Source organism: Fundulus heteroclitus, chromosome 21, assembly GCF_011125445.2.
Source record: "Fundulus heteroclitus isolate FHET01 chromosome 21, MU-UCD_Fhet_4.1, whole genome shotgun sequence".
NCBI lineage: Eukaryota > Metazoa > Chordata > Actinopteri > Cyprinodontiformes > Fundulidae > Fundulus > Fundulus heteroclitus.
In genome coordinates, this window is record NC_046381.1 from 9,162,908 (window position 1) to 9,189,896 (window position 26,989).

Sequence of the window (26,989 nt, forward strand, 5' to 3'; positions counted from 1 at the left end):
GATCAATGTGGCAGCTGCTGGGGAAGATTCGTCGCGTGGAGATGAACGGTGAGTGTTAAGCCGTCGAAGGGGACGTTCCCCCTATATATAAGTATTTATGTACCTTTATTGAAGATGGCTAATTTTAAAGTAAGTTTTGAATTTTGTTTGTATTTGCTACAAACGATTAGAAATCAAATTTTTAGGTGTTTTTTTTAATATGGATATTCAGGAAAACTTCAGGCTCTTGGTGTTCTTTCTAAAATCCCCCTCAGGTTTTTTACAGGTAGTTCTGGCAGGTGTTTTAGTCCTTAATTTAAGTTATACATTCAAAAAACATAAGGAAGTTATTACCAACTTCTCACTCTCCATTACAGCTTTGAAATAACATTGCTTTTAATGTGTGTTATTGTGTACAGCTGTGGACGTTAAGGGTCGAGTTAATTATAAACAAAATAATTTAATGTTCGGTAGTTTAAGAAATTGTCATATTATTAGCATCATTAGTCTTTCCTTTGACATGTATCTTATTTTTGTTTTGTTATAATTAATTTTCCGTCTGAAAAGACGGAAAATGAGTCTTTTAAAGAGTTCTGGTTTAAGACTTCATCCCTCAAAATAAAGACTTATTCAGTTTATCACAAATGTTAAAATTAAATTGTCATTTTAATGTTAACATAATGTTAACCACTCAAGGTTTCCACTGAGCATTATGGTGTTGAAATACGTAACCAACATATAAATAGGTTAATAGTAGAGTAGAAATTGCAGTATGTTCCTCTGAGTTACAGTGACGTACACAAAATTTAAAGTTGCATGAAATCCTCAAATTTCTACTTTAGCAATTGAGTAAATATACATTTAACCACTGTGTAAAAGCCTTATGCTGTGTTTTCTGTGTTAGTTTTCAGAATGAGACAGGGATGGGCTCTGACAGAGAGAATTCCGAAATTATCCAGCCAGGCTTTGATAATGATGTTGTTCCACCAGATTGAGAGGGTCCATCATCATCCTCTCTGCTGGTAAGCAGTCAGCACAGTGTACTTCCTGAAGATGACCCAGATCTGGCCAATCAGCTGTCTGATTGTGCACGCTGCTCAATAGTACTGAGAGGACCGCTCCAGGTGAAGAACAGGATCTTTCCAAGAAATGGAGACGGGTGTAGATTTACTTCCAGCTATTGTTTCATTCAAATGAAAAATGGAGAACAGATAAGCAGATCATGGCTTGTCTACTAGAAAAAGGGACAAAAGAAAACAGAGAAAGACAACAAGGGATAAGAAGAGAGGGACAAAAGGTAGAAAAATAATTGTCTATTGTATTAAAAATTTTCTCTGTATAATGGGTCAGTTTTATGTGTTGTCTTTATAATTCAGAGGGCCCCATGCCTTTCTTTGCCTAGGGCCCCAAATTTCCTAAATCCGCCCCTGCGGTCAAGACAGATGACCGTTCACACTGAGTTTGATTCTGCTGGAGGTTTTCCTTCCCAATAAAGGGGAGTTTTTCTTTCCACTGTCACTTCATGCTTGCTCAGTATGAGGGATTGCTGCAAAGCCATGGACAATGCAGACGACTCTCCCTGTGGCTCTACGCTTCTCCAGGAGTGAATGCTGCTTGTCAAGACTTTGAAGCAATCAACTGAGTTCCCTTATGTAGGAATTTTGTTTTGACCAATCTGTATAATCTGATTGAATTTCACTTTGGAAAGTACCTTGAGATGACATGTTCCATGAATTGGAGCTATATAAATAAAATTGAATCGAGTTGAACTTAACAAACTGCAGATAAACTACAGTTTGTCTGTTTTTTTGTCGACAAGATTCTGGTTTGATATGACAACTCTTCTCAGAAGTGGTGGATCTCTTTTAAATTGGTTGGATTTCCCGGCAAAGGTCCTGCTTTTTAGACAATCCATGAATTTTAAGTCTGATTGGAGTCAGTACTTTCCAGAAGTTGGGCATGAGTCTGTTTTATCCGCTCCTGACCCAGTTTTGATTCCTGTTTGGCTTCATTGTCCTGTTAAAACACCTAATCTGGTCCTACATTTATTAACCCCAATCCATCACCCTTGGATCAAAGGAAATTGGCGGCAATATCCAAGAACATCTAGACCCGAAGCTGGAAGCTGGCGGGACCTCAGAGCCACCGTCCTGAAGCCTATTTTAGCATCAACGTGCGCTGAGACGGTTCTGACGAACTGACGGAAATTTGCGGTCGCCCACCTGGACGTGCCGAATGTCTCCAGAGAGGTTTTATGGTCAGACCCGACAAAAACGGAGCTGTTTGGGAGGCGTGAAGTTGAGGCTACTGTTAAACACGGCGTAGGCAGGGTCCGAAATTAACACTCGCCAGTCGCCAAATGTGAGTAAATTTCAGAGGGCTAGCTGCCACATGCAGAGTAAATGTACCAAATAAATTAAAAATAACATAAAAATAACAAAACCCATCTGTGCTGCGGATGACCTGTTCACAGCTCTGTCCATCCAGAGCTCAGTCTAAACTTTGCCTTCTGCGGAGCAGGAGGCAAGGGGCGAGAGCGGCTCCCATTGGTAAAGCCTTTATTCAGAACCAGTCCCTGCCAACACACCCATGCAGGGCCCATGCGGGTTGGATGTGGGCTGGTGAGTGGGCCCCATCTGGGCTGCCCAGCTGGGGCCCAGCTACTTTTGTCTGGGGGTTCCATGGTGGCCCCTTGTGGGCAAGCCCACATGGGGCCTTATGGGTCCTTATTTAATACACTGTACCCAGGCTAGTAACCTTTATTATTACAATTGTTTGTATTATTTTGTGTGAATGCTGCTTGTTAAGACTTTGATGCAATCAACTGTGAGTTGCCTCTATACACTATAAATAAAAATGCCATGCCATTATTCATGTTTTTATAAGGTCAAATGCAATAATAGTATTTTACAGATTAAATCAGATACATAATACACACGCGCACACACATGATATGATACAGATTATAAGAACCATTATAACCAGTTATGAAACTAGTCAACAAATTTTCTTCCGCTGAGCAAGAAGTGGAATTAGTAGGAGAAGGAGGGACCTGTCAGGCCTGTCTATTGCCTCCTCTGTCCCTTGATCCGATCGAAACTGCCCTCTCCACATCATTCCTGGTGATCTGGCGGCTTAATGAGTTCTTCTTTAAAGGTCCTGCAGGAAACATATGTTATGGTCATTTCATATGTGCCAACACAACTCTCAGCGAGGATTGTAAAGTCAACTATGTTGAAGTGATATTCACTCAAAACTGATCACTTTTATATCAATCACTCAAGGTTTAAATTGTAATTTTGGATGAAGTATCCCTTTACATAATTTACTTTACAAACCTGCAAACATCAGAATGAACTGGGAAAAAGCAAAGAAAAAAACAAAGATCAAAATTCAATGCTATCTGGCCAAGGCTGTCGCATTTATTTCTAATATCTGGCTTTACTAAATTGCCCATAAAAAATTACAAACTAAGGGGAAAAGAAACACAAAATGTAAATTTTTTCATAAGAACAGCTGTCGACTGGAAGATCTGTGCAAGAAAATCTTGAAAACATTACTAATCTGATAACATTTCTGGAGCACCTGTTTTTAGGGGACATTTATGTCCTTGAGGTGAGCGTATTATTGAACCTTGGAAAATCCAAATTACATTAAATTAAGCTTTCTAGCCAAAAATAATGCCCTTTCAAGTCATACAGTAACAGCCATAGCCAATAAATGAGTATAAATTTTCCTCAACAGATACAAATATCCCACAATTACTATATTACAGTTATTATCCATTATGCACTTACCAATTTTGACTTCAAACAGCTTTAAAGTCCTGAATTCCCGCTTTCCATTCCGGCCCACAAAGTTTTACTGCCTTGACAGGCCATGGTCCATGATGAAGACCATCATGCGTCTTGTGGCCTCATCCACAGTCCTCCCTCCAATGTCTGCCACTGTGACCTAAGGGGGAACAAAGTCAGTACAAAGTTAAATCTTTTTTTTTTATTTTATTTTTTTTTTGCAGCTTCTAATGGCTCGCTTTTATTGACAGTAGACTGACAGGAAAGGGGTGGAGGAAGGGGAGAGACATGCAGCAAAGGACCGCGGGTCGGACCAAAGGCCTCCAAACATGGGTCGCGCTACCTGCTACGCCACAAGCGCACCCCCAGCTAAATAATTTTTACAGCCACTGGAGTAAACCTGACAAAAAGACAAACTCTGGATCTAGATTATTTTGATTGTTGGTTAATCTATCGATACAGATTAATGTATAATTGTTGATTATTTCAACAATTAATCGATTGGTTGCTATAACAATAAAATGTTAAAACATTTTGAAATATGTCAGTGCTTCCCAAATCTCTTGCTCTGTCCAAAAAACAAAGAGATACTCAGTTTATTGCCATGAAAGAACGAACAAAAAACAGAAATATTCATATTTATGAAGCTGAAATCAGAGAATTAGGATTTTTTTGCTTTAAGAAAACTATAGTTGCCAATTAGTTGAATTATTGATTAATGTTCAATTTATTGATGATTTGTTGCAGCTCAGATCAGATTTACTGCCAGCCCCCCAATAAAACTGAATCACATTTCACTGTTTTATTTTCCTATATTTTAATCATGTTAAGCAGTTTGCATTGTCTCTGTACTGAATTGTGCTATATAAATAAATTTGCCTTGCCTAGCCTTGACTTTACATACATACCAGTTCAGACATGAAGCTTGGGTCAGACAGTTTTTCCTCCATTACTTTGACCTCCCTAACTGTCTTTAGGGGGAAACCATCTGGGATGAGAGCAAGGATGTCGTCACTGTTGCCATGCTGTGTCAGGGTTTGCAACATCCTTCCATGAACTCGTGTGGTTTCTTTGAGTTCCTCAAGGAGTGTCAGGATGCGAACAAACACACTGTCCCTTATTTGCATTTGCGCGGTTTCGGGTGGTGACGTGGTTGACCTAAAAGCAAGAAAAGGTGTCATTGTAGACCAGTTGGATAGAGGCAAAGGAGATGTCAGCACAGACACCTCAATCAGACAATTTAACACGCTGATTGAAAAGTACACATTCTAATCAGTTTCTCTCGCATCACTGTGTGTCAGGATGTGATGTGAGGATGGATGAAGGCAGTAGAGGTGTCAAGGCGGACCAGAGGGAGGCTGGAGGGTCATCATCATCATCTTCATCCTCGCTGGACAAAATCACTCTCCTAGACCTGTAAAATATACCGGATCAATCAGACAATTCATTTGTTACAGCTAAGTGAATTGAAGTGTTTTAAAAACAGTTTGGTAAGGAATACAAAAACAATATAATTTGTACAACAGGTGACACATGTGTGCATATAATTATATAATGTAGACATCAGTGTTTCCATAGTTTCTGTGTGTGTGTGTGTGTGTGTGTGTGTGTGTGTGGGGCAGGTGCTTTTATCAGCGGCCAGCCTTCAACACGTGAATCCCTACGTTTAATGTCCTTCCACTCGTACCAAAATGTCCCAATTGAAATCAATAGGAGAGTCAGTAGCTGTATTTCATGCTGTTTTGTTTTTAACGACACAGAACCAGCGGTGCCTCGGTGGGCGTGGTTCCTTGCGCTTGGATTCAGGTGCGCAAAATTACGTTACATGTAATTTAGGTGTGCACTTTTAAGGGTCATTTTAAGGAACTTGTAACATCAGGGGCTTTAGACCCATTTCTCCTTCTCTCCCCTCTAAAGGAGCCCTTTACAGTCTTCATTTATGCATTTTCCCCACCGTTTATCCAGCAGCTGGATCATGCGTAAAGACGCAGCGTGAACCCCAGCGTGCTTTAAGTGTTGCAGCTGAGGGAAAAATGTTGGACCGTATAGGCTTGATGAAACTCTGCCTCATTCACAAATGAGACCAACATGGATAGAATAATGTTTTTTATTGCCTGGATGTGAATCTGATAATTCATATTGTGCCTTTTATAATAAACTTAATGTTTTCCTATCAAAGGTAGGAAACAAAGATTTTTCTTCCAGGGTCCAGTCAGCCTCTCCCCCCAACCACGGCCCCCCAAAATTAACAATCTCACTCTTAATTTTTGGTAAAGGTTGAGAGGTCTGGTGAGGATTAATATTTTGGCCGGTAAAAAAAAATATGCCTGGCCGGTTTATTTTTACATCTACCGGCCAACTTGGCGAAACAGGAAGTTAATTTCGGACACTGGGTGTGGGGCTGTCACTGGCACCAGTGCATCGCACAATTGCCCACGTTTGCCAGTCTTCTAAGAAAAGTTTGGTTTCTGTCTGTCTACTTACAGAACCAGTTGGGTAGCCAGTAGGAATGAAGGAAGTGTCCTGCTCTTGGAAAGTGAATTCACCGAATGATATCAGAAACCAGGCCATTCCTTCTGGGTGTATTCACCAACTGACATTGACACGTGTACCCAGTCCGGCTTCCTTTGACCCACCTAGATAAAACCCGGTGCAACCACTTTCCTTCAGAAGTTAACTAATTAGTTAATATAATCCATGTGTAATTTCATTAAGTAATAATATTGTGGGTGTGTCAAAAGCAGGGTTAGGTTATAAACCCCATCATCTGAGCATGTAATGAGTGTAATGCAACTGCAAACCTACCAAGACACGGACGTCCACCCAAACTACAGGCCCGGCATCAATCCAAGGAGCCAAGATGCTCATGTGAACTCTGGGGGAGCTGCAGAGATCCACAGCTCAGGAGGGAAATCGTCCACCAGGCCCTTACTCTCAGGTTTTTACATCAGTTCTTGGACTTCTTCTCTGATTTTGGGTTAAATACTATCCTAGACTAAATTGGTTCCGCTCAAAATGTGCATTTTGATTGTGAAAAAGCAATATTTCCTCACAACCACTGGTGTTATTTTTGACCAGAACATAACCTTATTAAACAGTTTTCAAGGGTTTCCTTAAATTCACCTCCGGAATATCGCCAAAATTAAAATATTCTGTCCAGGAGTGATGCTGAATAACTAGTCCATGCATTTGTTGCTTCAAGGCTGGACTATTGTAATTCTTTGCTGTCAGGAAATCCCAAAAGTGCAGCTTTCAGCAGGGTAAATAACTTTTTTTTGTGCTAAATTGTTTACTCCATCATCATACACTCAAATTGGGGACATTTCCAGGGACAGGTCATCTAAAACAGGGACAGTCCCCAGCAATCAGGGACGTCTGGTCCCCCTATGCTGGAGGACATCATGCTCCATTTCTCTCCCTCTGCTAAGTTCTCCTACTGCTCTCCAATTTGCAGTTTGTTGTAACATCATTTTTTGTCCTTTTTCTCTTCATAGTAGGTATAGATAGGTTATATGGTAATGACGGCTCATCCGCCATTACCATATAACATAGAAAGGATTCCTGGATCAATGTGTGCTTCTGTGCTTTCTGTGTCTCTGCTCTGTCTTCTCTAACACCGAGTCGGTCGAGGCAGATGACCGTTCACACTGAGCCTGGTTCTGCTGGAGGTTTTTCCTTCCTGTTAAAGGGGAGTTTTCCTCTCCACTGTCGCTTCATGCATGCTCAGTATGAGGGATTGCTGCAAAGCCATCAACGATGCAGATGACTTTGTATATAAATAAAACTGAATTGACGAATAGATTTTCCATCCAAAAACATGTCCTACATGAAAGTGTGGCAAGAATAAACAAAAACAAAAAAAGGTTTAAATAATGAATTAAAGTGTCACGTTTGGCATTAGCCATGTTGGAAATGCGGCTAACACTGGGAAGAACTGCTCTGGTCAAATGAGAAGGTGAAATGCTGTCTGAATGAAAACCAATACTGAGCGATGAGAACATGACATCCACCAGGAAGCACGGTGGTGGCAGCCTCATGCTGAGGGGGTGTTGCCGAATGTAGGGGAATCCTGGTAGAAAACCTGTTAGGGTAAAGATGTACAATCTCAGCAACAGTAGAGCCGTTCTGATCGACATTCATTCATCAAACCGATCTTCACAGGCCGACCACCGTCCAATCCGATCTTTAGGTTCAAGTTATGGTTGTGCTGCTTTAAGTAGGTCTTTTTTAAAGGTGACACGAGGAAGGTTGACGTTTAATCTCTGAAGCTCGTTCACGTAAAACAGAAGAGATCAAAAAACAGCCTGAAGCTTTTTTTTTTTCTCCAAAATGTTCAGTTTATTTCAATGCCAATAAAAACTGACAGTGCAAGATCGTACCTGCAAACGGCGTAACAAATCCGACAAGGTATAGACTCGTACCACAAATGACCGACAACATTCATTCACGTTGTGCATCATTTCTAAGGCAACATGGAGGACCAAGCGAGCCTTTTTTTTATTTTCATACCTCCTGTGGCTGCTGGTTGAAGCATCCGCCAGTTTTTATCATTATTATTATTATTATGTTTTTTTGCAGCAACATTGGCACATTTCGCCCGCTCTCGTTCTTGGTTAAAAAGGCAACATGTTACTCTCTGAGCTCGACGCGCACAAAAACACACAACAGTTACGGGTCACGCCTCTGACACGGAGGCTGCCATTAATCCTCCGAGTCTCCCGATCGTCGTCTGAAACCCTTCATCGACTAATTCAGCCGTCGTAAATTTAACTCTCACGCTAAATTAAAAATACCTTCTTATTCCACCATCATAACAATAAATAAAAACACAAAAGGCCCAGTGTAAACATGACGTAGTCCGTATTTTTTGTCTCTTTCAGCTCCTCCGCTGCTTTTTAAACTTCTATCACCGGAAACTGATCAGGATCCACCAGGGATGATCCCAGAAGATCGGATATGTAGCAAGATAGGGAGAAAAAACCTCTTACAGTACAGTGCAGACAAGAGCGTTTAGAAAAAAACATCTTGTACAGGGTCTGAAATCACCATGTTTTTTTTTTTTTTGTTTTTTTAACCAGGAGGCGGTTACATTTTGGGATATATGCTTCAGCGTCTCCATCCGTCTCCACAGGGTTCCTGCTGGCTGTGGAGACGGATGCACTGCAAAAAGGGAACTAAAAGTAGGTAACATTTTCTTGAAATTAGTATATTTTTCCTTGATTTGAACAGCTAAATAAGACTATTTTCCAATGGAATGAGAATTTCTACCCCTAATATAAAATAATTAGACATTCTGCACTTAAATAAGAAAAAAAATAAGAAAAATTCATCTCCCTCATCTTATTTTAAGTGTAAAAATATTATTCCATTGGCAAATAGTCTAATTTCAGCTCAAATCAATGAAAAATACACTGATTTCAAGAGGATTTTACCTACTTTTAGTTCCCTTTTTGCAGTGTGGAGACAAGTTAGGGGGAGGATAAGTAAAGAAAATGTCCAGATTTTATTCGCCGCCCCATACATTCGTCATCCACTCACCCATAAAAGGCAGCGAGACCTGGCTTGGGATGGGTGGATGGATCAATTAAAGGACGGATGCCCATCCAGGATTCTGTTTACCCGTTTTTGAAAACAAAGACGGGTAAAGAGAAGACGACCGGTGACAAAAAGCAAGCTAAAATAAAAATAATGGAGGCCCGAGCCCGAAATAAAAGAATGAAAAACATCAAAGTGGCTTTTCAGAGGTGGAGGGAACCACGCGTCCTGAAAGGATTCAAAACCAACGCAGTTAGCCACATTTCTGCTTGATTTGTTTAATTTTTTTTTTTTTGCTTACTGGCCGGCGGCAGAAAGCAGGAGGCAGGGACCTGGAAGAGATGCTTGTTCGGGCGTCTCCCTGCTGCAGCTTTAAATAAAGAAATTAACCGGGAACCGAACCCTGAGTAAATATGGGAACTTGACATAAACAAACAGATGCATCTAAAACAATAAAATTAACACTTTGTCACTTCAGAAGCTCGCTTCATCTCCTATAAAATTGTAAAAACCACAACCGAATATCAGCAAATGAGTCATTTCCCCGCCTATATTAGGCGTTAAACTAATTAATAAGGACATAGTTTTATTACAGGACTCCCGACAACATTCATGGATTATTGTAAACCAACGTCACTCCGATTCAGGCGACTTTCCTCGGTTTTTAGAAGGAAAGTTGTTTGCACTGCAAAAACAGAACTAAAAATAAGTAAAATTTTCTTGAAATTACTGTATTTGTCCTTGATTTCAGCAGGTAAATAAGACTATTTGCCAATGGAATAAGATTTTTCCACTTAAAATAGGAACAACTCATCTCAATCATCTTATTTCAAGTGCAGGATGTCTAATTATCTTATTTTAGGGGTACAAATACTCATTCCATTGGCAGCTAATCGTATTTACTTGTTCAAATCAAGGATAAATACACTAACTTGATGAACATTTGACTTATTTTTAGATCCGTTTTTGCAGTGTGGCAACAACACCAAAAAAATAAAATTAAAAAATCAAGCTTTATGGCACAGAACGTAAAAAAAACGAAAGGAATGATGCGATCGCACCGATTTCAGATCTGAATTGGACGATTTGAAGTGCCTCATATGCTCCACCCAGGCTGTTTAACACCTGCCTTTTTCTCTTTTTGGATAAAAACCCAAAAAGTACGTAGTGGAGACTCTGTGGCTTTGCGTACGTAAGGCGAGAAGCATATATCCCAGCGTTACACCTGGAGGGCGGCGTAACGGTGCCGCTCTGATTGACCTGAGGGGCGTTTTTGCGCGGCAGGAGGTCTTTCCCCGCAGCGTTAATCAGCTGGAGGCGAGCTCCTCGCTGGCCTCGGCGGCCGGCACGTTGTAGTGGCGGTCGTCCTCGGTGACGAGGCTGACGGTCGGCCAGTCGTCCCTGTGGTCGTCCGGGTAGAAGGTGACGAACTCCTCCGTGTTGGCCTTGTACAGCCTGTAAACCTGAATGGTGTGCTGCAGGGCGTAGCCGAGCAGGAACATCTCCACCTGGGGGGGGGGGGGGGGGGGGGGGGGTGGAAAGAAGCAAATAAAAAAACAACAGATAATTGCAGAGGTCCACAAGAACTTGGACGGACTAACCAAACAGCAGCGTGTTTAATCAGCCGCGCGGGCACACAGTAATTAGGGTGGAGAGTTATAGCGGAGGGCGTAGTCTTTCATTAATGCAGGGAAAAGAATTAGATTCTCAAGCTCTGGCATGTTTGCCTATAAAGTCCTGCTCCTCTTTTAACACACACAACCCGCTTGTTTGCAGCTCGGGTTCTATTCAAATTTATTCAAAAGGAAGAGTCCAACCATCTCACACTGCAAAAACGGATGCAAAAACAAGTAAAATGTTCTTAAAAGTTAGTCTATTTGTCCTCGATTTGAGCCAGTAAATAAGATTATCTGCCAATGGAATGAGTATCTTTACCCCTAAAATAAGATAATTAGACATCCTGCACTTGAAATAAGATGATGGAGATGAGTTGTTCCTATTTTAAGAGGAAAAATCATATTCCATTGGCAAATAGTCTTATTTACCTGCTCAAATCAAGGACAAATACACTTATTTTAAGAAAATGTAACTTATTTTTAGTTCTGTTTTTGCAGTGCAACACAAAGGGAGGTTCTGGCTTACCTGCTCCAGCCCGGCGCTGAGGCCCACGTGCCTGAGGTGGTTGGAGAGGAAGGAGCGCGGCGAGGCGGACGAGTCGCGGGCGAACAGCAGCCAGCAGAAGAGCGGCACGTCTTCGCCCGCCTGCATGCGGCCGTGCAGCTCCGACGCCCGGCCCAGCATCAGCAGCTTCAGCGCCTCCAGCATCCCCAGCTCCACCTCCCCGCCCTGGAAGAGCCGCTCGCAGAGCTGCTGCCGCTCCGCAGCGCCGGGGCAGTCCGCCGCCGCCCGCCACTGAACGGTGACAGAAACACAGAGACTCGTCTACATTAAAATAGAGGAAAGGTTTTCCTTGTGTTGATTAAAATTATTTAACTGCACAGAGGCAGGGGTCCCCTGACCCCTGCCTCTGTGCTCGGGGAAGGTGGGTCTTTGGTTCTCCACAATCACTATCAAGCCATTTCCTTCTGGATAATTTTCACCTAAACTAGTGCACTCTCACAATCTCCCACAGGTGCTGGGTCCCAGGTATTAAATGTTCACTTATATACAGAAAGGCTATAATTTATTTACTTTCTTTTACCTTTTTTTTTTTTTAGGTATCACATTACACATGTCAGCTTAAATAATAATACATATGATTTAGCAATGGTATCAAGGTGTTACACGATTGTATCTGTTGCTTTATGTCTGTTGGTTGTGCTCTTCTTTTTGTGTCTCTTTCCAGGTGATGGAGCAGACAGAGGACATTTTATCATTCTCTTCCTTTTATCTCTTCTTTCTTTCACCTCTTCTTTCTCTTTTTTTTTTCTCTTCTTGTTTTTCTTTTACTCTCCTACTTTCCCATTGTAGCGTCCATATAATTTGAAATTCTCCCTGCAGGAATCACAATAAAGCTATTTACACACACAAATCAAGCGGAGCATTATGGCGAAAGCTGTTTGCTCCACTTGTGAAAGTAAAATCTGTCGAGCTCTATTTGGCATTAAGACATCAATTCGTATTGCCACATTGCTAGACAGGACACTGGGGAAAGAAAAAAAAAAAAAAAGAACAATTATTTAACTTAGTCACGTTTAAGGGATATGTCCATTATCGGAAATTAACGCGGAGGAGAAGGAGATATAATATCTGACTCCCAAGGGCGTTATCCCGCTTATTCCATGGTCACTTACGAAAGAAAGAAATATGAAATGAATTATTAATACTTTTTAGGGCTGGGCAAGTTAACGCGTTAATTTCGCGTTAACTCATTAGCCTATTAACGGCGATATTTTCTTTAACGCGCGTTGCTTACATGCTTTTATGTTGTGAAGGTCTGTTGCTGCGGTGTAGGGGTTTGAATCAGAACAGTAGGTGGCGATAATGCGCCAATAACCTCGCTGTCAGCCAAACCTTGGATTCAGAGTAAGAAAGGTGCTGGCAGGAAAAAAACAAAGCCGACATGCGGAAGGCGGTGTTTCCCGCAGGAATTTGCTTAGGCGAGGCGGTGAGTTGGCGAACGGAACAAGTTTTGTGCGGAGCGGAGCGGGGGTCTGCATCGACGCTGTCGGTGAAGTCGCTTCTCGTTTGAAAGTATCCATGTGTTTTTGCCTGTTTTCCCCCTGCCATTCACTATATGCGCGCGAGAAAGCAACAACAAAAAACCGCGTGTCAACGTCAAATAAACGCAAGCATATCGAGTTAGCAAGCATTTCAGTTTAAAGTTCTTCCAGCATGGAATATGACAGAAACAAGTTAGTTGTAACCACTGCCAAGTTAAACTTTGGTATTGAACATAAAATGGTAATGCTGCTCCCTGCTGTTACCTCAGAAATTGCCTGTTTTTGGTAGATTTTTTCCCCATAAAGAGAATTCCCTGTCAGTGACAATAAGCTTTAATTTATTATTATTGCTATTTTTTGTTTTACATGTTTAAGTTGAGCTTTACACTAAATATGTGTTACTGATAAGTGCTACAAATGTTACAACACTTTTGTTCATATGGCAGCAGAACATTAAAATAAAAGTGCTCTTTACACTACTTTTGAATTCATTCTTGGAGTTTGTAAATACAATGCGATTAATCGCGATTAATCGCCCTGATTAATCGCGATTAATTAATAAAATATTTTAATCGTTGCCCAGCCCTAATACTTTTATGTCTTTTTCATAAGAAGCAACAGAGAACTATTTAACGTCTCTTGGTGTGACGCTAACCAGCTAACGTTTGAGTTAATAATAATAATTTTGAACGATCAGGCAATTTGACTGTAACTTTTTTTAATAGGTGTCCTGTTCACCCAGACCATGGTATAAAACCAGATAATTAACTTTTATTGTATTCTTTAGATTAATATTTGTATTATGTCTTTAATTTCTTAAAACCTTTTTTTCTTACATTTAAATAATTCATTCACTTTTTTATATATTAAAATAAAAAACATTTGATTTAATTTAAACTAAGGTTAATTTAAACAGCTGATTTGTGGTCTTACAAAGAAAACAGAAAACAAAATGTACTACAGCATTTTGTTTGCCGTGAACGTAGATTATTTTGTTGTTTATTGGGCCAGAAACGAGGACAGAATCATCTTATCTTAGTCATTTAAAAGCTTAAATGCCGTAAAAGAAATGCAGCAACAGATTTAAATAAGGTACGGGTTTAATGTTCAGACTGAATAAAGGTTTGATACCGTTTGAGTCGGCACCGCGGCAATAAAAAAAAACTAAATGAGTCAAACCTGGAAGGCCTTGCAGCTTCCTGGAGAAGTCTGCAGCACTTTTAATCGTCTTGTTACTGAAAAGTACTTCATAAGTAAACTCGCCTTGGCGTCTGGGGTAACTAACACCAGAGTGCTCCGTACGACCGGTGACGGACCTCCAGAGTACCTCCTCTGCTTAGAGCAGGGGTGTCCAAACTTTTCGGTACGTGGGCCGAAATTGTCAAGTCAAAGGAACTCAAGGGCCAAAAAATTGATAAAAACATTTTTTAAACCAAAGAAATATGTTAATTTGCTTGCGCTACAAAATATGATAATTTTAAATACATAAATTAGTCCGTTGTAGGAAATTAATTTGTAAATCACTGTATATCCAAAGTTTAAAAAAAAGAGTTTTGCTTATTTGTCGTATTAAAAGATGGTCGTCCAGTTTGAAAATTATTAAGAATAATTTAATTTGACTCTTTAACAACAATGAACTCTTTTTGGTCTAGCAATATCAGAACAGCGTTTGGGTCGGTTGTTCTTTGAAAACACTTGCTGTAGTTAGCCAATTTTAATAATTTAGTTCAAAGCAGATTTTAATGCACCAAAGTCTGAATTTGCGTCATTAAATGTCATTGGATAGATGTCACTATGAAATTAAAGAGAATGACAGAAGGGTGTTTATTAAAAGATGAAAACCTTAACATTTTCACTTGTAGGATTCTGACTTTTCTAGAATAATTTTGCCCTAATTAAACACTAAAATCTTCCATCTGCATCAGCCTGAGCTGGTGGACCAAATCTTTCTTGAAATGCAGTTAGAGGGCCACTCAAAATCAGCACAGGGGCCACAAATGGCCCCCGGGCCGCACTTTGGACATGCCTGGCTTAGAGCGTCTGTGGTGAGGTTACGCTGCTTTATTATTGTGCTGTCAGCATGTCTGAGGAGCGGCTGGTTATCCATGACCTGTGGGCAGCACCACCAGCGTGGATTTGTCTCAGACTCTGAAGCGGGACTGGCTCCATGCCAAGTCGACAGCCTCATCACTCCCACACTGAGCTGTTGTGACTCTAGGGGATTTACTCTAACGTTTTTATGTGGCACGTGGATTTACGCTCAGAGCGTCCCGACTACAACACACCAAGCAATCTGTGTGATTGTGCAGGTCAGAGTTTGGCCTGAAATGAACTGCCAGGGAGTTCTACCCTAGATGGGGAGAAGTGTGCACACGCCTCCAAATTGCACATATGCGGAGTGATAATGGGAAATTTGGAGATTTCCCATTTTAATTGCTAAATATATCTGTTGGGCTCTCAAAAGGAAGCACACCTTCATCCACTATTGAAGCAAATAAAACACTTAGTAGCGTATCTGCCTCCAGAGGAAGGCAGGAAGTGATGGTGGAAGTGCAGAAAACCTCCAGTAAGTTCACAGTGGGTGACAACCGTGGCCGTAACGTTGTGGTGGGAAGGCGAAATACCGATTTGGAGAACGAGAGGAGCATAAGAGTCATGGAGGTGCCGGAGTTGGTTTAATTAAAGGTGGAGAAAGTCTTTATGAAAGCAAATACTGCCTCAGAAAGTCAAACAAACTGAAGCGGGACACAGTTAACATACCTGCTCAGTGTAAACGAGAACAGAAATGCCTAAAACACATAAAAGTAATACATATGCTGCAAATGACCAGGTTAGTTTAATAATTAATACAACCAACGAGTGAAAAATAATATGAATGTGGGAATATCCTTCTTTAATTTCTGTGCTCAATCTAATTAACTAATCTGTGCTCCTGTTTTCCATCATCAGCTCCTGATTCTGCCGCCCTGCTGAGTCAGCAGACAAACAGGCTTAAGAAAAGAGCGTTTCATCTGACGTCTTTATATAACAGCACATCCTTTAGCTTCAATCAACAACGTTTAATTTACTGAAGCCATGTTGTCCCCATTCTTTTCGCCTTTAAGAGGCAGCCTCCTGTTAACACACGGCAGCGGTCAAACCCAACCTCTGCGGATGATCATCGGTACCCCGGCGTTTCTCTCCCAGCCCCACTTGAAGGCCGTACCGTGTTTCGGAGCAGCTCCATGTAGCCCTTCAGCCGCTCGGTGGGATTCTCCGTGCCGTCTCTGGGCACGCTCTGTCCAGGAAACCGCCACTGGCTTATCAGCCCTTCCTGGGCCTCCAGTTGCTTTGGCAGCTTCAAACAAGAGCAAATAAACATTAAATAAATAAATAAATATTCCAACTGTTGTCTTAGTCTGAAAGCTAAGAAAGGTCTGTGTTGACTCTAAAAAAATACTTGGCGGGTGTTTTGCTGCAGGAGGGACTGGTGCACTTCACTAATACATATATATATATATATATATATATATATATATATATATATATATATATATATATATATATATATATATATATATATATATATATATATATAGCTGTCAGTAATGCGTTGATGCATTAACTTTGTTAAACCATAACGGCAACTTTTTTTAAACACGCATTAATCGCGTTAATGCATTGTTTCCTCGGACAGTTTTTTTTTTACCCTCAGCTCTTTCCGTAGTTTAAGGAATGCTAGCGACTAGCAAAACAGAGCCGCGCTCACTGTTGCCAAGTCCGCTTATTTCATGCGACTTTGGGCTTCTTTTTTCTAAAGTCGCTTGTAAATTTAATGAGTTGCGGGTTGCAGTTTTTTGTGCTCGTTTCTGAGAGTTAAGTCGCTTATTTTGGGCTCTAAAATAAGTGGCGCTGCCACACTACAGACACAGTGAGTAAATATCACTCCGCCTCATTACGCGCTGCAGCGCATCCTCCTCTAGACTCACATAGGAGGGAGTAAAGACAGGAAGAGCAACTCTGTCCGTATTTTCTGCAGTTTACGGTGCAATACCTGATGATAACTGCTGAAAGTAGATTAGGCGGTGCAGATCATCATTTTGAGCAGAGATTGGTTCTGAAGATGAGTTTTTTTGTTTTACAAGCTGATGACATTGCATCAGCCCAACCCATAAACCGTACTTTAATGCTTATTAATTTGTTGTTTTTTTATCTCTAAAATGTAAAATTAGTATTACTTTATATGTAAATGCTTAATACCATGTCCATCTTTGTTTAAGACAGGGCAGTCAAACTTTTTTACAGTAGCAGGCCAAACACTATCAGGTAGGAGGGTGCACTTATGCCGGTGCCCAAACCCCGAAGGGGAGAATTTTGAAAAATAGTCTCCCTGATGTATTTTGGAAGCTTTCAAGACAGGTGATTATTTAAAGAATAGAATCAGAATGCATGTTTTAAATTGAATAAAAAGCAAAAAAAGTGAATGATCAATTCTTCAAAAACAACCTTTGTTTTTTTATTATTATTCTTAAAACATTTTTCACATGTTGTGAAAAAATGTTTTAACAAGGTTTTGAACAAATTTGCATAAAATTAGTTGAATTTAACATTTTTTCACGTTATCATGTTTTAACACGGTTTTGAACAAATTTGCATAAAATTAGTTGAATTTGAATTACTAGCACCATATAAAACAGATCAGATTAGGTGAATATGACAATTTACTAACGTCCGAGCGCGCAGTGAGACAAAACGCGAGCGCTCGGTTCCTTCTCTGCTCGCAGCTCGACCTGCTCATTCCATGCTCAACACCAGCTGTGCTTGGCTGTTTCTCCAATGAGCGTTGCGCGAGAAGAGTTTTTCAGAGTTGAGCTCGGATTGGTTCCTGCGAGCTCAACCAGAAGGCACAAATATCGCTCCATTATATGATCAGGGAAATGTAGGCGGCGGCAAGAGCTGCTACCGGCTACTTGACCGGCTACTTTTGACTGCCCTGTTAAGAGGCAAAAAAAATATTTCAGCACGACATTTTTATTTATTTACACATTTGTTTACACATTGTGTAAACATCAGGGCGTTATTATTAGTGATTTGTTCTTTGTTGGCCAGAGTAACATTTTATGGCACCAGGATGTTTTCATTCCATTTATGAAAAGTGCTTGAAAATAAAACATTATTTTTCTTTTAACGAGCATGTTTTTTTTTACTAGTGTCATTTATTGCAAAATTGTATATTAAGATGGGAAAATAGGCCAGGAGGTTAATGTTTGGACACAAACTGCCCTAAGAGCTGCAGCGTACCACCACATTAGTTAAAAAGTGGCTCAAAGTCACCATTATCTGTGGGTTTATCTAGCATAGATAGATAGAAGCTTGTGGAAGGATCCCAAAAAGATTTTTGCAAACACTACTGAAACAAATTTAACCTAAATTTCCATAATCTCTGGAGCTGTAGAGACGTACCAGTAAAACGGCGTCCTCTTGCAGCCACTGGGGCACCTGGCTGCTCTGGGACAACACCTGGAACAAGGTGGCTCGCAGGGCGCAGTAGTTGTCCCCTCTGACTCTCCTCACGCTGCCGAACTTGGCGGACATCTCTTTGTAGCCCTGCAGTGAAAAAAACAAAACACAAGAAGCCCCTCAGAGGTTCACGCAGCGGACAAAAACCGACCGTCTAAAACGGGACGCGCTTCGTCCGAAGGCACCCACCTTCCTGATGAGAGCGCTTTTGGCAGTGTTTCCTTTCCACTCCCTCTCGCTGTAGGACAGGATATCCACAGCTGGGGACAAGCTGCAGCTGTCCTGTACCTTTAAACCTGAGGGGAGACCAGATGTTGCACAGGGTTATTATTTTGATGTTTCCACATCGATTTTAGAGCATAAAGGCAAAGCACAAACATTTACTTTCTGCGTCGGACGTCGGCCCCGGATGACGACCCGGCGATGCAGACAGCTCTTCCTCTCCTCGGTACAGGTCTTCCTCACTAAAAGGGAAACGGGTATGGCGTCATTTTTATGACGTGTTAAAGCAGAAAAACCTCCTCTATGAGTGCTTGGGGTTTAATTCTAACACTTGTAGGAGGAAGGTGTTATCTCTGGAGAGTACACGGCGGATTAGCTCAATGCTAAAAATAAACAGCACCAAGTTAACCGCTAAGGCTCCTCTAAGGGGTTAGTGACACAAGAAAAAATGTTTAAAACATAAAAGCACAACAGAAACCACTTATATTAATGGTTAATTAATTGAAACTATATTTTTAATTAGATTAAACGGCCTTCAGACGTTTCTGCAAAAACGGAACTTAAAATAAGTAAAAATTTTCTTAAAATGAGTGTATTTGTCCTTGATCTGAGCAGGTAATTAAGATGATTTGCCAGTGGAATCAGATTCTTGCACATAAAATAGCAACAATTCATCTCCATCATCTTATTTCAAGTGCAGGATGTCTAATTATCTTATTTTAGGGGTCAAAATACTCATTCCATTGACAGATAGTCTTATTTACCTGCTCAAATCAAGGACAAATACATTAACTTTAAGAACATTTTACTTATTTTAAGATCCATTTTTGCAGTGAGGAACAACGTAAACAACCTAAACCTTCCTCAGACAAAAACACTCAACGTCACAGACCTGTCGTCCTCATCGCCGTCCTCTTCATCGTCGCCCTTTACACACGAAGGCTCCTCCTGGATCTCTGTAGGAGCCTCTGCCTCGGCTGAACCCGCCTCCACCGCCTCCTGCTTCTCTCCGTCGTCCTCCTCCTCCTCGTCTTCGGGGACGTTCGTACCAGTTTCCTCCCCGGTGTCCTCCGCAGGACCTGAAGGATGTGTCTTTTCCTGCCGATCTAAGCTGCAGAGGGAATCCCCGTGTTCGTCGTCTGGATCACTGTAGATGTACAGAAGATGCAGAAAAAACATAAAACCTGTTAAAGGCTGCAAGACAAATAAAAAAAGGATGGTGTCTTGCTCCCCCTAGTGGCCAGAAAACACACAAGCGGCCAGTTTCTGTAAACATTTCTCTTGCTTTCACACAACAACGCATGAACTCGCTGACCCGTCCTTGGCCTCGGCTGCAGACGCCACGTCTGGCTTCTCCTCTGGGCCGTCAGGGTCCAGTTTCTCCTGAGCGCCGCCGGGTTCTCCTGGCTCTGATCCGGAAGCAGGAGGCTGAGGGAGAGCATGGCTTATCACGTCCGAATGGTCAGAACTGCACACAGAAAGGCAGACGCTTAGTGAGTTTAGTGCGTATAGATATGACTGAGGCCATTAAACGTTACAGCAGCGATGAACTTGGGACTGAACAGGCAGGTATTACGCAACTCTGGTAAAAAAAAAAAAAAAAAAACTGAAACTGAAACTGACAGACATATTCTGCCTGTTGATCCTTTTTAATCTACGGTGTTCTCAGCAGCTAAAAAAGGTTTTCCCTCCTCGTCTGAATGGGATTTGTTTTTTATCACATCTGTCCTGTAAGGAGGGTTTCTTCGGTTTTCGCAGCAGCTTACCTCACATTTCTACCGGTTTCCAATGAAAAGCAGGACGCAGTCATTCAACCTTTAGCTACAGTAACATGAAGATAAATGTCTGTTCTGTGATCATTTATAACGGGCACCACCCAGTTTATGGGTCCATCTCTGCATCTTTATAAAAACCCGGTCTATGTGGGCCGTGAAAAAGACCGGGAGAGACCAGCTTGTCTGGCCTCCATCGCCCTAACCCAGGGGTGTCCAAACTTTTCGGTACGTGGGCCGAAATTGTCAAGTCAAAGGAACTCAAGGGCCAAAAAATTAATAAAAACATTTTTTAAACCAAAAAAAATATGTTAATTTGCTTGCGCTACAAAATATGATAATTTTAAATACATAAATTAGTCCGTTGTAGGAAATGAATGTGTAAATCACTGTATATCCAAAGTTTAAAAAAAAGAGTTTTGCTTATTTGTCGTATTAAAAGATGGTCGTCCAGTTTGCAAATTATTTAGAATAATTTAATTTGACTCTTTAACAACAATGAACTGTTTTTGGTCTAGCAATATCAGAACAGCGTTTGGGTCGGTTGTTCTTTGAAAACACTTGCTGTAGTTAGCCAATTTTAATAATTTAGTTCAAAGCAGATTTTAATGCACCAAAGTCTGAATTTGAGTCATTAAATGTCATTGGATAGATGTTACTATGAAATTAAAGAGAATGACAGAAGGGTGTTTATTAAAAGATGAAAACTTTAACATTTTCAATTGTAGGATTCTGACTTTTCTAGAATAATTTTGCCCTAATTAAAAACTAAAATCTTCCATCTGCATCAGCCTGTGCTGGTGGACCAAATCTTTCTTGAAATGCAGTTAGAGGGCCACTCAAAATCAGCACAGGGGCCACAAATGGCCCCCGGGCCGCACTTTGGACATGCCTGCCCTAACCTAACCAGCGTGAAGCAGCTGTGAAGCTAAACAAACCGAGCCTGAAGGTTAATCCTGTCGTCTCCACCGTAAATGACTAAACTTAGACAAACTTTGTCATTTTGTATGCGTACAGAACGAAATTTCGTTTGCATACAGCTTTTAATTTCAGTGAATTGCAGTGGATTTCAGAATAAAAGTAACTTTGCAGGATAGTTACAGGATAAACGTTTTTTATTTCCCCCTTCATATTCATTGTGGCCAACAATATTTTATTTAAAATGTTGCTTTATAATATATTGTTATGCTCTAGTTAGCTTACTAATCAGCCAAATGTTTAACTTTATGTTGAAATATACCACTTAACGAACGTCATTTGTTGACGAATACCATTTGTGTAATTTAGTGAAACATTTTCCAACTTAAACACTGTCCCTGTAACTATCTGAGCAAAGCTTAAATCAGTTTATTTATAGGAGAATAATAGTAATGAACTAACCAAACACTGACATTAGATATCTGAATTATTTCTCGCAGCAGAAAGTCTGACAGCATCGTGCCAGAAAGACGTTCTCTCTCTCTCAGTATGGCGAGCCGGCTGGAGGACGATGAGGCGAGTTTGGCAAATTTTTTTTAAATTAAGCGACATGTCAACAAACCGAGCAGATATTCAGGTTTAACATAGCTAACTTCTCACCTAAAAACCTTTTAAAAAGTTACATTTATGTCACAGAGAGTGTAATATATTCAACTTTATTCACAGCTTTGAAAAGTTCTCTTCAAAACTGCAATGAATCATGGGATAGGATTAACAAATGGAGGAAACACCGGACCCGTCCTTTAAATCGGGGAAAAGAACGACGCCTTCAAGACGCGTCAGATTTAACAACCAAGCTAGAAGACACAAACAGGTTAGCTTACCAGCTGGGAGCCTGAGTGTCTGTCTCCTGGCTGACCGCAGCGATGGCCGCCGCCCCAGGCTTTGGCTCAGAGAACACCTCATTGTCCTGGCTGGACTCCTCCGGCGGTCTGGACTCCTCCGGCGGTCTGGACTCCTCCGGCGGTCTGGACTCCTCCGGCGGTCTGGCGTCGGCAGCATCTTCTCCAGGACCGGCGTGAGAACAAGCTGCATTGTCCTCGGCGGGACTGTTTGTGTCCAGGTGGGAGAGGCTTCCTGCTGGGCGGGCGGACTCGGGCGCCGGCGGGACGAGATCTGAGACCTTTTCCTGCGCCGAGCTCGGATCTCCTCCTGCTTTCTGCTCCCCGCCGGGGCCCGAAGCCTCGGGGCCAGCGGGCGAGGACGCGTCTTCCTGCAGCTGGGTTAAAGTGCATCGTTCTGCGGCGGCGTCCCCGCGTTGTTCCCCCGCGGCACGCTCTTCTTCTCTGGGAGCAGCGCTCGCCTGCTGGAGGCCTTCCTTCTGTAAATGCCCATTTCCCTGAGAGTTTTTGGTTTTTCTGCCTTTGCTCAGACTCTTCGGCTGCTCCACCTGCACCTCCTCCTTGGCCTCCGCCACCTCAGACCGCCTGAGAGACATTAAACACAGAATGAGCAGAGCTCCAGGAAACAACAACGAAAACACCCCCCCTCCTTCTTTATAAAACCACAAATAAGTCAGCTGCATGAGAAAAGCCAACGAGGACTCTCCCTGAACTGGAGGTGGAGAGGAACCAGCAAACCTTTGATCACAGCCACTTCTTTTAATAATTATCTCTTGACATTTGTCACCGGCGCATGAAATGACGCCACCGATTCTTGTTGACAAACGTTTAAAGGACATGTGGAAGTTCCCCCCGTGGCCGTTTGCGGCCTCCGACGAGTGTTGAAAAGTTATTTGTCGATGCGACACGTCCCACGGAAACCACAGGGGGAAATTCGCCCGAGTCCCAAAAGTGGCTTTTGTAGTCTGGCATGAAACGCCTCATTAGACGCGTTCATTGTATAAATCAAGGGTGTCAAACATACAGCTAAATGCATTATCATTATTCAAAAAAAAAAAAAAAAAAAGGCAGTGTCCTATCTGGCAATAAGAATTGTTGTCTTAATGCCAAAAAGAGCTCATCAGATTTGATTTTCACAAGTGGAGCAGTACTGCTTTTGCCATAGTGCTCCGCTTGATTTATGAATGTGAATAGTTTTATTATGATTCATGCGGGGAATATCTCAAATGATATGGACACTACAATGGGAAAGTAGGAGAGGAAAGGAAGAACAAGAAGAAAAAAAAGAAAAGGTGAAAGAAAGAGGAGATGAAAGGAAGAGAATGATAAAACAATTATTGAAAAAAAAACATGTACTTTGTTTAATTGAAAATCTGCAGTACCTATATTGTCCACGAGGGGCGCTGTGTTTTAATCAGCAGATGGTAGCACTGAGCTTCAGATGTGGAATATTGATTTAAAATCATTTCTTAATTTTTATCTGTTTGATGTATTTTGTCATGCAGGACAGTGTTTTTAAGTTCCAAAAAATGTGAATAAATGTTTTTCACTGTGATCAGTTCTTATGCATAATGCACAAGTAAATGTTTAACTGAGTAAAAGTATTGTTTAAATTGCACATGCTTTTCTTAAAAACACTGAGGTTATTCATAATATATTGTGTAAAAGTGAAATTAATTTAATAAAAAAAATCAACAACAAGTCCACTTTTATTAGTTCTATTTAATCTTGCAATGAGTTTACTCGTGTGGCCCTCTTGAGATCAGATTAAGCTGAATGCGGCCCCTAAACCAACATGAGGGTCACACCCCTGGTATAAATGCTTAAGGAGACGAACCAGAACCGGGAGGATTGACTGAATCTCACCTCATGTCTTCGCCGGCTTCGGGGCCACAAGTGCCATCTGCTGAGCCGTCGCCGGCGCCGGAGGTCTTCGAGTCGTCCTTCAGCAAAACGCTGCGCTCCTCTATGCTGCCGCAGGGACTTTCAGCTTCACAGCAGCAGTTCCCCATCTGCTCGGGGTTTGGCGGCGGCCTCCGGTCCCCAACGACCAGGAGTCTTAGGAGTCCATGGCGCGCCGGTCCGGGGCTCAGGAAGCAACCATAGCGCAGCTTTATGACTGCGGAGACACCTAGAGGCAATCAACCAAAGGTGGAACGGGTGAAACGGCAAAACACGGCAGAACTTCGGAGGCTTCAGAGTAGGGCTGGGCTATAAATCGATTTAATCGATTAATTCGAATTTACAATTCTTTAAGATTTCATTTTGGAAAATCTGGATTTTATTTTGCCAATACACTCATTGGGTTTCCATGAAGAGAACAGCATGTGATACTGAATATATGTTTAGGCAAATGTATTGTAAAAATATTGTTAAGTGGAAACTTTTTTTTACCATAATACGAGGTACTTCATTTACTTATTTACTGACTGAATTTCTAAATGTCGGTTATAGTCATGATTTACACGCAGCTTATTTATCTCTGCTTGATTTTTAAAAAAAGAAGAAAAAACACAATCCTGGCTGTGATGTGTCACCAACCCCTCTTTAAACACGGGTATAAAGGGCAACCAGCTGGAAATAAACATCGGTTGTTAATATTGGCCCAGTTTTACTTACCGAACCGATACGATATGTTAAAAAATGACCATCAATGGCCGAGACAAACTTTAATGACGATATATCGTGCATCCCTCAAATTACCCAACACAAAACAGCTTTAACCACTGTTATGGAAATATATAATCAGTTTTTGTATTAATCATGTATTTTTCTTAAGCAGCAATAGTTATCTAAGTTTTAAATACTATTGTTTAACTTTGTGGCCTGGAGTCTACAGGGTCATTTAAAGCTATAAATTCACCCAACCTTCTTGTGGGGTACCAGGGCAAGTAAGGGTCACATGATGTTTAATGGTCGGTAAGCTTCACGAAGGTTTATGGTTTAAAAGCTTTATGTTGTCTTTAAATGTTTATCTTGGTAGACACCCTTGCCCTCGGTCTTTCTGCAAAGAGTTTGCATGTTCTCCCTCTGTATGCGTGGGTTCTCTCCGGCTGTAAATAACCACTAAATGGTAAAATTCTCCTTCTTGTTCATTGGTCCAATAGTGACACCTAGTGGTTAATTTATGCTTTTATTTTCCAAGAATGGTAGATTTCTTCTTCTTCGTGTGTTTTGTGATACGCAGCACTTCCTGTTCTTACTAAACACGATGAGACAGCATTAGATCCTGAAGGAGCCCGAAGAAAATTGTTAAAATAGCGCCCTTGGAAAGCAGAATGAGGTATAAACATATCACATTTGTGGTGTACTACATGGGGGCTTTAGGATAAAGTTTTAAGTGTGTGTCTACCCTTGGAATTCCAATTGTAATAAATATATGTATATAAGTGTTTTGTCTCTGATGATTGTTTTCTTCCTTTGCTGCCGAATTAACAACACAGGAAGAACAAGAGCTTCTTCTTCTGGCTTCTCTCTTTCAGACGGTCGCCACAGCGAGTCGTCTGTCTCCATCTCACCCCGTCTACTTCTTTGACTCCGTCCATAAATCTCCGGGCCTCCTGTCTGGCAGCTGCACCCTGTTGACCCCCGGCCACTCATAACCCTCCACCTCCTTTATCTCTGCTCCCTTCGACTTCACGCCTCAGCCTCTCCCACATCACAACTTCATCTGCATACATGGAGATCCCTGTCTGACCTCATCATTACGCCACCTGTCTGTCCATCGCCACAGCGAACAGCCACAGAAACGTCCCAATCTACTCACGTCCCAATCTACTCACATTTATAAAAACAGCCTAATTAGAGGTCCTAAAATCTAATTCTTGACCCCCCCCAACCCAGTCAGATCCTGATCTCAACTTTTAAAACGAGGAACACGGAAATGATCGCTGGATTCTCCTATTATAAACTCCGGTTTATAATAAACTAATGTACACCTGATCCCGGCTACGCCTCCATGTTGACGCCGACACACAAGGAAGTAGCATTTATAGTGAGAGGAAAGGCGAACTGAACAGCGGCTAAAAGTGTAGTCAACCAGAAGCGAGCTCACCTTGTTTCTCGTCAACTTCGGGGCTAAAACTCCTAAAGCCTTTAAACCATGAAGCTCCGGTTCTGGTTTCACTTTCGCTGAGCGCAGTTAGCAGCCGGCTAGCTGCGGTGAACTTACAGCCCAGACGCGGGTGACGGCGGCTGGTTTACGCCGCTGCCGCTACTTCTGCTTCCGCTGCTGCTGCCGCGGCGGTCGGCCATCCGACTACACGGACCGTCCCGCAGAGCCTCCGTGTCCGGTGCCTCCTGGACGGAACATCTGTTCGCGATGATCCCTAGCTTAGCCGGAGCAGCGGGTCACGGCTCTAGTGATGCGCCGCTCGAGAAAGAGCCGGATCTTCCTGCTGACTCTTTGAACTGAACGGTCTGAGATTACTTTTTTTTTTAAGAGAGAGAAACAGACGGCGATCAAGCAAAACCAGTAACTCTCCTTTTTTTTCTTTTATCGGATTTTCTACATTTTGCATCCTCCTTTATGAGTCAACAGGGTAGAGCTGCAAACTTTGTGGGGCAAAATTGCTAAGGCAAAAGTACTATAAGTCCATTAAAAAAGTATTAACAGTTAAGGTACTAAAATTACCTTAAAAAGTTCATTTAAAAAAAATGAGCTGTGTAAATAGATGTAGATGATCCAAAACTTATATATATATATA

At 41.6% G+C, this 26,989-nt stretch overlaps 2 protein-coding genes across 4 annotated transcripts; both read right to left on the minus strand.

Moving 5' to 3' along the window:
• Positions 1-10,223: 10,223 nt before the first annotated feature.
• On the minus strand, positions 10,224-21,899 carry LOC105918111 (ubiquitin thioesterase otulin). The gene is made up of 9 exons (XM_036125741.1): positions 21,895-21,899; positions 20,007-20,159; positions 19,584-19,838; positions 18,854-18,933; positions 18,659-18,765; positions 18,413-18,556; positions 16,176-16,307; positions 11,451-11,720; positions 10,224-10,816 (listed from the first exon to the last, which is right to left on the minus strand). The coding sequence occupies exons 1-9, from the start codon at positions 21,897-21,899 to the stop codon at positions 10,616-10,618; spliced, it is 1,347 nt and encodes a 448-aa protein (XP_035981634.1). The 3' UTR covers positions 10,224-10,615.
• A 347-nt stretch (positions 21,900-22,246) lies between these two features.
• LOC118556845 (neurofilament heavy polypeptide-like) lies at positions 22,247-26,678 on the minus strand. 3 transcript variants are annotated; one of them, XM_036125300.1, is made up of 4 exons: positions 26,338-26,678; positions 24,150-24,414; positions 22,433-22,868; positions 22,247-22,378 (listed from the first exon to the last, which is right to left on the minus strand). In XM_036125300.1, the coding sequence occupies exons 2-4, from the start codon at positions 24,293-24,295 to the stop codon at positions 22,262-22,264; spliced, it is 699 nt and encodes a 232-aa protein (XP_035981193.1). In that variant the 5' UTR covers positions 24,296-24,414; positions 26,338-26,678; the 3' UTR covers positions 22,247-22,261. The 3 variants fall into 3 exon arrangements, with proteins under 3 accessions (XP_035981193.1, XP_035981192.1, XP_035981191.1); XM_036125299.1 differs by having other exon boundaries at positions 22,247-22,868; positions 26,455-26,678; XM_036125298.1 differs by having other exon boundaries at positions 22,247-22,868.
• Between the last annotated feature and the right edge of the window lie 311 nt (positions 26,679-26,989).

Excerpts from the sequence above, each read along its gene's own strand:
- LOC105918111 (XM_036125741.1), bottom strand. Across the intron at positions 19,839-20,006 it reads GCAGCCGAGGCCAAGGACGG|TGATCCAGACGACGAACACG; the intron begins GTCAGCGAGTTC and ends GTACATCTACAG. Across the intron at positions 18,766-18,853 it reads GCCGACGTCCGACGCAGAAA|GTTTAAAGGTACAGGACAGC; the intron begins GTAAATGTTTGT and ends GTCTCCCCTCAG.
- LOC118556845 (XM_036125299.1), bottom strand. The coding sequence starts at position 24,295 with ATGGGGAACTGCTGCTGTGAAGCTGAAAGTCCCTGCGGCAGCATAGAG. Across the intron at positions 22,869-24,149 it reads GAAGCCGGCGAAGACATGAG|GCGGTCTGAGGTGGCGGAGG; the intron begins GTGAGATTCAGT and ends AATGTCTCTCAG.